The following is a 10,003-nucleotide window of genomic DNA, read 5'->3' on the forward strand; positions in this document are numbered from 1 at the left end:
AAACCGTAACCCCATCCAAAGAATAGATAGGTTACTTGTAGAGAGACCCCCCAGCTCTAAAAGTACATGTATGCAACCATATAAATGAAAAACAAAAGTGCAACACTATACTCTTAGACAGCAAAGAAAAAAAATCAACAAATTAATAATAATAGTAGTCTAATATTAAATAAATACATGAAAATAGTAATAATAGTGACAAATATTAACATACTAGAAAATAGTGTAAAAATACAATATTACAATAGTATGTCATTAGACCTTGCGAATAAATAGATAGGTACATAAACATATTACATTAAATTGAATTAAAAAGCAGGAAGAAAATATAACAAAAAATAATCAAAGCGATACGAAACAAAAATGGGAAAGAAAAACCCCTAAGATATGTTTCTAACCAAAAACTAAGCATCGCCTTAGAGATTTTTAACCTTAATTTTACGTCTTCAATAATTCTTATCCTTAACCATGTCCTTGGAGAGGTGCGTATGTATCAAATCATACCTAATCATCTCATCCCAAGTTAATTTGGATCTACCTCTACCCCTCCTACCTTCTATAGTAATATTTTCTACAGTCTTACAGGTGCCGTCATTTGCCTTCTTTTCATATGTCCAAACCATCTCAATCTCCCCTATCTTATCTTATCTAATATGCTAGTTACCCCTAATCTCTCCCGAAAAATGTCAATTCTTATTCGGTCCAACCTTGTGTGCCCACACATCCACCTTAGCATTCTCATCTCTGCTACCTCCAACTTATGCGAATGCGTCTTTTTGATGGCCCAACAATCTGTTTCATATAACATCGCAGGTCTAACTACAACCCTGCAAAATCTTCCTTTAGTTTAGCTGGAAGTCTTCTGTCGCATAAAATTCCTGTAGCTGCTCTCCATCTACACCATCCTACTTGCAAGCGGTGGGCCATATCGCTATCTATATCCTCATCGCTCGGGACAAACAAACCTAGGTACTTGAACTTCATTACCTGCAGCACCACTTGGCCTTCAATGGTGATCTGCAGTTCCTCATCGTTGATTACCCCAACAAAGTCACAGTGGAGATACACTGTCTTTGCACGACAAATCCTTAAGCCTTTCATCTTTAAAGCAGCTCGCCATTCCTCTAGCCTCATGTTCAGATCTAGTTTTCTCTCACCAACTAACACAATATCGTCTACATCATGCACCACAAAACTAGCTCTTGAATCGACTTTGATAACTCGTCTAAGACTACTGCAAAAAGAAATCGGCTCAACACTTACCCCTGATGAAGGCCTACCTCTACGGGGAAGAAATCGGTATCCCCTATGGGGGCACAAACACTAGTTTCAGTTTGGCATACATATCCTTGATTATCTTTATCTATTTCCCCGAAACCCCTCTATCTTTTAGGCTCTCCCAAAGTATTCGGCATGGCACACTATCGTACGCATTTTCTAGGTCTATAAACAGTAAACACCATATGAAGATCACGTTTCTTCTCCCTATACTTTTCCATCAGTTTTTTTAAGGATGCGTAGTGCCTCTGTAGTAGACCGCCTCGGCATGAAACCAAATTGGTTAACCGTGACTTGAGTTTCCCGTCTAACACTTATATCAATAACTCTCTCCCATAGATCATAGTATGGCTTAGTACCTCGATACCTATGTAGTTCCCACAACACTGGTATCTCCTTTTTTTCTTATAGATAGGGACTACGAAGCTGCTCCTCCATGATCTGGCACATTACCGGATTTGAAAATAACATTGAACAATCTAGTTAGCCACGTGACTCCTTCCTCTCCCAGACATTTCCACACCTCAATGGGTATGTTATCTGGCCCAATTGCCTTAGCCCTTCCCATCCTCCTAAGTAAAGTCCTCATCTCTTCCTGTGTGATACGTTGATAGTAGTAGTTATTCCGTTGTTGTCATTGTATGGTGTGTTGTCGTTTTATTCTTGGTAAGCCCTTTCATTGTTGAAAAGGTTGCGATATAATTTTGCCATCTTAACTTGTGTCTTTCTCCTTAACAATTACCCGCTCATCCACACCCTTTATAAACTTCACAGCCCCTAGATCTCGCCTTCTACGCTCCCTGGCTTTGGCAACCTTAAACATATCATGTTCCCTCCTCTTTTGTTTGTAAGCATTCATGCATCCGTTTATAGGTTGTGCTCTTTGCTTCCACCACAGCTTTCTTCTTCTCTCCTCTGTCCTTTTTGTAAGTCTCCCTCAATCCCATGCGCTCCTCATCATTCGTGCACCTCATAAATTCTCTAAAACATTCTTGTTTTTCCTTTATCTTGTCTTACACAACCTCATTACACCACCAAGACTCATTATGCCCACCTTTCTTTCCTGTTGTAACCCCATGAGTCTCCTTCCCCACTTGAGTAATCTTTGTCTCCATAGATTCCCACATCCGATTCGAATCCCCATCTAGTCGAGACAAGTTCAACGAGATAAGCATGTCCCTAAACAACGAAACCATGCCTTCCTTCAAGTTTCCCCATTTAATCCTAGGGGTGCATTTCCTCTCCCGCGCAGTCAGCTTATTTCTGAAGCCTATTTTTTCACCAACAATCGATGTTAAGTCACGAATGTCTCCCTCGGTATCACCTTACAGTCCTTCCACCAAAGCTGGTCTTCTCGACTCATCAATAGATTGCTGATTTACGTGCTACGTCCCACACTGTTAAAGGTTATCAAATGTGATTCTCTTTTCTTAAATAACGAGTTTACAATACCTAGATTGTAACATCTCGAATTTTTCGTATTTGTATTCGTTTATGTTTAAACCGATTCGGGAATGTAATTTGGATCTTTAGAATTATTTAGAACCTATATTTATTGGAATTTAACTTGGTTTAACTTATTTTATAATTTCATAACTTTCAATCATGCCAAATAGTCCGTAGAAACCCCTTAAAATCGCTTAAAACGGCTAAAAATCGCATTTATAAAAGTACATGACTTATTTTTGACCTAAATCCCGAAACTTATGCCCAAGATAAGTTATATAATATTATAACATGTCCATTTTCTTACCTTAAATATTTAAAACGAATTTTATTGTTATTTGGTTCGATTTTGTCAGTAATTGATTATTCGGTTCCTAAACGAGCTATTTCCTAATAAACAAGCCTTAACCCTTAATATTTAAACAAGGAATATCATAAAACCCTAAATCATTACTTCAATACGAGCCACCATCCATATATTCCACGAAATTCCCTTTCTCCATTGCCGGTTTCTTTAATTTCTTCAAGTTCTCCAAGCCTTCGTTGACTTTCAAGCTTCAAGACCCTTTGACCTCGATTATCTCTTGTTCCATTCATCGTTTGGGTAAGTTATCTTTTGTGTTCTCGTGTATTTCATCCACTTAACAAAAGCCCTCAATCAATTTCAGTGATTGAGGGAGTTTCGGTAGTCAATTGCTTTCCGATCCGTTTAAGGGCATATTGGTCAACAACTTTGACCAATCTATTTCTAATAATTCTGGTCGGAACCGACTTTCGGTCCAGAAGACTTCTAGTTTTATCTCGTGATTTTGAGTGTACTGACCAAAACCCAATTTCCGAATCGTTTTCCGGGTTCTGGTCATTCCCAGCTCGCTTATTTACTGAAAACCTCATAACCAGAGTTCTATATATCCTTTTGGATTGATTCCAGTGTCTATGTTCTCGGGTTTTACTCTATTTTGTTTTGTAAAAGTCTCAGGTCTGGTTGGATCAGAAAACTTGTCATGTTAACTTTGCTCGTTTATTCTATCTCTCGGTTTATTCGCTTAATCGTCAAGGTGAGATATCATTCCCCTTTTATTTTTACTGTTTTCACACGTTTTGGGGACATATGCGTATCTAATTCATATTTTATATCATATATATACACAAACTCGCAAACATAATTATTGTGTGTATTTTAATTAAATGCTAATTGCTACTTGTTAATTGCTTACTTTATGGCATTCGGAGAGGTCCATCATAATCACATTATAGTATGATCATACGCCGCCCTAGTAGCCATAAGCCGTGTTCGTAAGGCATGGTCAACCGACAATCACATTTGTATGCTAGTCATAGTAGCCATAGCCCGTGTTCGTGAGGCATGGTTAACTGACACCTTATTTGCTCACGATTTGGTTGATTAGTACTCACATTATTTTTTTTCGCATTTATCGTTTATTATTTATTTGTTATATATTATTATTAGTGTCAAAATTGATGTTATATATTATTACACACTTGTTACATCATCATCATCATCATCATCATCATCATCATCGATTCAAGCTCGTTTCTTTTATAGCCTACTCACTACAAAAACAACATAACTTAATATGTTTTATACTCATATCGAGGCATTTAATAAATAATTAATATGAAATAGAGTGTGCATTTACCTATCAACTTACTACACCGTTCAAGTGTTTAAATCATTTATCTCCTTTCAAATAATTGATGTATGTCGCAAGTTCAACCGAGAGGTTTTTTTTAATCAGTTTCATGAAAATTGTATGGGTACATCTCGGCTAATCGTAGTATTTTTGGAATAGAAAACGTGATAAAATTATCGCAAGGAGTCAAACATCTCAAAGAAATATGTGAGTTGTGAGGTTTACTGTTTCAAAAATAAAAAATAATAGAATTGGATTGGATATTGGGCTAAAAGTTGGATAGGGTTTGAATGAGTTGAGTATTGGGTTTAAAAATTGGATATTGGACTTAAAGATTGGTATTAAACTCATAATTAATAGGAAAAATTGTTTATATAACATTTATATAATTATAAATGTAAAATTTTTATTTTATTTTTTTATTAGGGCCAATCTCAAAGTTTTGGGGTCGTCTCGAAATTTTACAGGGGTCGCTACCAAAATTTTAGACTGTTCGGTTGTGAATTTTACAGTATATTAACACGAAAAATATTTCCACACGGGATAGGAGACCCCCTTGCTTGTGAGTAGGTCCGTCACTGGTTAAGTGGTTGTGTTTAATTACAAAATCAACCGAAGAATTAGTTATCTTCTCCGACATGGGTGGAAAACTTTCCAATGAACAACATTTACACTTTCTTTTTTTTGTTTTTTTAGTTCAAATACTGTTTGTTTGGACTATTCTTTTATTAGCAATTTCATAGGTCGGTTTCAAGACTTCATTGGGTAGACGAGATTTTTAGATATTAGACTGGGTGCTGTCGCTGGAGTCAGGCTCCGAATTCATCAAATAATATTGTGCCATGCAGTGCTGACTGCCTGACTGGATGCTGAATGGATACTCGCAAAAGCCGTCTAGACCTGTTGTGGTTCAGGCGAACGATGGCTTTAGCGAATTATGTGGTTTATTTATTTATTTTTTTCTTCTAAATTTGGAAACTAATAACTAAAATTATATTGAAATAAAAATTTTAACAAATGATACGTACAAGATTATCGGGACGTCTAGTACACAAATGCTCAATCAACTCATGATGAAGGTTTCCATGGACCTCGTGGTTTTTAAGATACAAGACGTTTTGGGTTTTTCATTGTAACATACGAAACTCAAAAACCCTAAATATAATAAATATTGTATTACTATGTCGGATTTCAAGAGAGTTAATCGATCAAACTTTAATTATGTATAACTGGACTTTTAAAACTAAGTAAATAATTAATTATTAGTTTGTGTCATTGTTGATAATAATAATAATAACTAGTTATCATAAGACAATTGTTATTTAGTTGTTGTTATTATTATTATTAGTATTATTGTAAATAAAGAAAAGATTCTGTTAATTCATTTCCTTTAAATAGTTTGCAAAACATTGACTTGCTTCTTCTAATTCTTCACCGAGTCAACTAAAACTGGAAATGTCGAAAATTATGGCCAACTTCCTTTTTAGTCCTAAAAACTTCCTAATCAATTGTAGTCCTTTCCTTTTCCAATTGATGAGATCAATCACAATAACAAACCATTACGGACCTTAATTGACTTATAAACTTTCGTAATTGCTGCCCGTGCCCCGCTTTTGTCACCGACAAACCTCCATGGCACTACACTGTCATCACTAAATAAGCCCTCTGGCGATCTCGTGATATTCCCAACATGCTGCTCCTGCTCGTTTCCGTGCAACCAAGCCCCATCACACATCCGTTTCTGTTTGATCATCGTTAAGCCGCCATCGCATGCTAGAAGTACCACCCGTCAGCACCGTGCCACTGTCAAATTGCTTATTGCGTGTACCACTACTGGCGTTCTCCAGATCGTTTCTATTTGTCGCTCCTCGGAAGCCCGAAACCAACCGCATTCTTCTCGGTTCAAGGTAACATTATATGTGGTTTTAATTCGATTGTTAACAAAGAGTTTTAAATCTGTAAAATCATTAATTACTCGTGTGGCCATTTGTTCTTCTTGGGAGGCTACTGTTAATACATTAGGATTATGGGAAAGAAGACTAACACGGTGAAGAAACACCAGTCGAACCCCGACAGATTACGAGTAACCTGAGGGTTAGATAGACGTTTCCCACGAGGGGTTAATTCCGGCAAGATGGTTCTTCCGATAACCTGCAAAATAGACACCGTGAGCTCGTCACTAAGAAAGGGGGGGGGGGGGTTCCTCCTTGTGACCACCCTCCGGCGTGAGAATCAGTCTATATTACTCTTTGAATATAAAAGTATATTATTAATACTAGAGCAGTTATCAGGTAAATTATACAAGATATTAGATGATGAAATGATAATACCATTTGATGTCTTTTATAGCCGAAGGTGGGTTTCCAAGGAGGTTTAGCCGGCCTACTACTCTGCCAACGGTGGCCTACACACGTGCTCTGCTGGTAATTGGTGGATAGGCAGCGGCTGACAGTGACCAGGCGTGCTGTTCACTTTTCCTTTTCCACCAACTACAGGCCAGGCACGTGGTATGGCAGGAGTTGGTGAGCAGGCGGCGGCTATTGGTCACAGTGCTGTGGCGTGTTGTCTGCCATGCTGCTGTCAGTGAGCTGTCGTATCGTTGGTCAGATCTTTTGTCCATACCTCGTCAGGTATCACACAAAAGATCCTCCATTATTATACGGACTGGCTCATTTAGGCGGGAGTTTTCCCCCTCCCGCCTTTATGCGGGAATGTTCCCGGCTTTGCTCATTCCTTCTTAAGGTGACTACTGAATTATTACGAGTCTGAGCCTTATGCGTGTAGCCATGCTGCGCGGGTGGCCAGTCCCTAATGGCGGGTATCCGCACCTGCGGGAACAGGCGGATACTTGGAAACCATAGGGAGGCATTTCCTGCGGGACCAGCTTGGGTACCGCATGTGAGGTCGTCACAACTCTGAGCGTGGTGGGTCCTGCGGGTTTGGTAGGTCGCGGCGCAGACGTCCCTATGGTGAAGTCTGCGGGTTCAACTGCGCAGACGTCCGTTTAAGGAGTCTTGCGTGTTCAACTGCGCAGACGTCTCCTTTTAAGGAAGTCTTGCGGGTCCTAACCACCTCTGCTGGGACCTACCTCTTCAAGTCCCCCCAGTCCAATGTTCTTCTCATGAATGTTTAATAAAGTGAGGTGAACTTTTGGACTTAAGCTAGGGGTTTTTGAAAAGGGTTTAGTTTTATGGGTTTTCCGCGGGAAGTCTTACCCACGGGTTTCCCAATGTCACGCTGAATTTCCCAATGTTCTGCTTGATCTCTGGGATGATGCGGATAGGTCTGTAACCTCCCCGCAAGTCAGGAGCGTTTAGAACCTTTTGTGTAGATTCTCCATGAGGTCTTGGTGGTTTTGAACATAGTGATCAATCATGTTATAACCACCAATTCCATCCTGAAGTTTCAAACAATCTAGTTCTTGACGTTCCCGCTATGCGGGGATGTTAATCCCGTTTCTGCAAGCATGGCCCAGAAGATCCTTCTTGGTTTCAATTCCCATGGAGTGCTCGGTATGCGAAGGGTTTTGCCTTGACGCTGTACCCGCACTTCGTCTTATTAGTTACTTTACTCCCAAGGTATCCCTGGCGTTAAATCCCTGCAGAGCTAGGTGCGTGAAGGGTTTTGCCTTAACACTGTACCCGCACCTGACTTATGGTTGCCGAGGTGTTCCTGGCGTTTAATCCCCTGCGGGCGCTAGGTATGTGAAGGGTTTTGCCTTAACACTGTACCCGCGCCCGACTTACAATTGGGTGCCGAGGTATGACTTTTTACGGGTGTTAGGTATGTGGAGGGTTTTGCCTTAACACTGTACCTGTGCCCGTTTTGTAGTTGGGTGGAATGCCAAGATTTTCTCGGCTTCACTTCCCTGCGGGTTGCTAGGTATGTGAAGGGTTTTGCCTTAACACTGTACCCGCACCCGGCTTCATAATTGGGTTTTTCCGGTTTCCGTGCCCTGCGGGTGCTAGGTATGTGAAGGGTTTTGCCTTAACACTGTACCCGCACCCGACTTCATAGTTGGGTATTCTTGGCCTCTGTTCCCTGCGGGTGCTAGGTATGTGAAGGGTTTTGCCTTAACACTGTACCCGCAGCCGTCTTACGGTCAACTGGATAGCCAGGGTAAGGGGTTTTTCCCGCTTACTTTTCGAATCTTTGGGATTTGCGCATGCATATTTAAATTTATTCTAGCGCTTTTCCTCATTCTAGATAGGTTAACCGTTCATCGCGTGGTTGTCAATAGATCTAGGTACCTTTCATGATTTATGCGGTTAAAACCTGCATTTTCATTCAGTAGGGTGACCGACATATAACCATGACTGACCTGCGTGAAGGTTTTCTATTCTTTGGGTTAATGCGGGTTTTGCCGCTTTCTCCATGCAGCGAGTCTGCGTGAAGGTTTACCAATTGTTGGGTTTATGCGGGTTTGACCGCTTTCCCCATGCAACGACTTTTGCACTTATGTACGTGGTGAAGACCGACATATCCGTGTGAACAGTTTATATATGAATGCAAAACCATTAACGTCGATGTTTTAAGGAGAATCATTTCCATTAAAAGCGGCTCTTGGCCGGTACAAACTTGGAATTGATCTACATGTAACATTTGCGTAATTGAGCTCCGTTCCATGTTCGTGGGACGGGAGTGCCATCGAGCCTTTCAAGCCGGTATGCGCCCTTTCCCAGAACTTCTTTGATAATGTACGGCCCTTCCCAGACCGGTGCCAGTTTTCCTGGGCGTTCTTGGTTTGAAGCCTCGTTGTTACGCAATATGTAGTCTCCTACATTGAAGTTGCATAGCTTCACCCGCGTGTTGTAGTACTTTTGCATTTGTCGTTTGTAGTTCTCTTCACGCGCTGCAGCTAAGTCTCTGCGCTCCTCGGTCAGCATAAGGTCTAACCGTCTCTCCGCGTCGTTGTCCTCTGGTTTCATCATGACCCTTGGTGAAGGTAGACCAATTTCGACCGGGACCATGGCTTCGGTGCCATAAGTGAGGCTGAACGGTGTTTCTCCTGTACTTGTCTTTTTCATTGTTCTATGAGCCCACAGTACATGTGGAACTTCGTCCACCCAGCCAGATCTGTGTTCCAGCAACCTTCTCTTTATGCCATCAACGATGCTCCTATTTGCTCTTTCCACCTCACCATTACCCTGCGGGTGTGCCACTGAGGTAAAGGTATGGGTGATTTGAAGTTCTTTAAGCCACCGTTGTAGGTTCTTGTCAGCAAATTTGGTGCCGTTATCGCTCACCAAGTTTTGTGGAAGCCCGAAACGACAGATGATAAACTCCCAAATAAATTTTTTGATATGTTTCGCCGTCGTTTGGGCTAAGGGTTTTGCCTCTATCCATTTGGTGAAGTAATCGATGGCCACCACTAGGAATTGAACGTTTCCTGCTGCTGTAGGGAATGGGCCTGTCACATCGATGGCCCACTTCTGAAATGGCCATGAAGAGGTGACTGGAACAAGATCATTCTTCGGGCGATGCGTGTTAGGTGCGTAGAGCTGACAAGATCTGCACCTTCTGATGTATGCCAGCGCATCTGTCACACCCGGCCCTGAGCGGCGGAAACAGCCGGGCGCGCGCGAGTGGGGATTGATAATTAAGCACGGGCCATTGCAAACATT

The 10,003-nt window shown here is 41.0% G+C and overlaps 1 protein-coding gene across 1 annotated transcript; it reads right to left on the reverse strand.

The window, feature by feature from the left end:
- Positions 1-819: 819 nt before the first annotated feature.
- Positions 820-1,134, reverse strand: LOC143596347 (uncharacterized). Its single transcript, XM_077075142.1, has one exon. The coding sequence runs from the start codon at positions 1,132-1,134 to the stop codon at positions 820-822; it is 315 nt and encodes a 104-aa protein (XP_076931257.1).
- Between the last annotated feature and the right edge of the window lie 8,869 nt (positions 1,135-10,003).

This window comes from Bidens hawaiensis, unplaced genomic scaffold (genome assembly GCF_021521415.1).
Source record: "Bidens hawaiensis isolate Kalapana, Puna unplaced genomic scaffold, B.hawaiensis_p1.1 tig00046253_1, whole genome shotgun sequence".
NCBI classification, from domain to species: Eukaryota; Viridiplantae; Streptophyta; class Magnoliopsida; order Asterales; family Asteraceae; genus Bidens; species Bidens hawaiensis.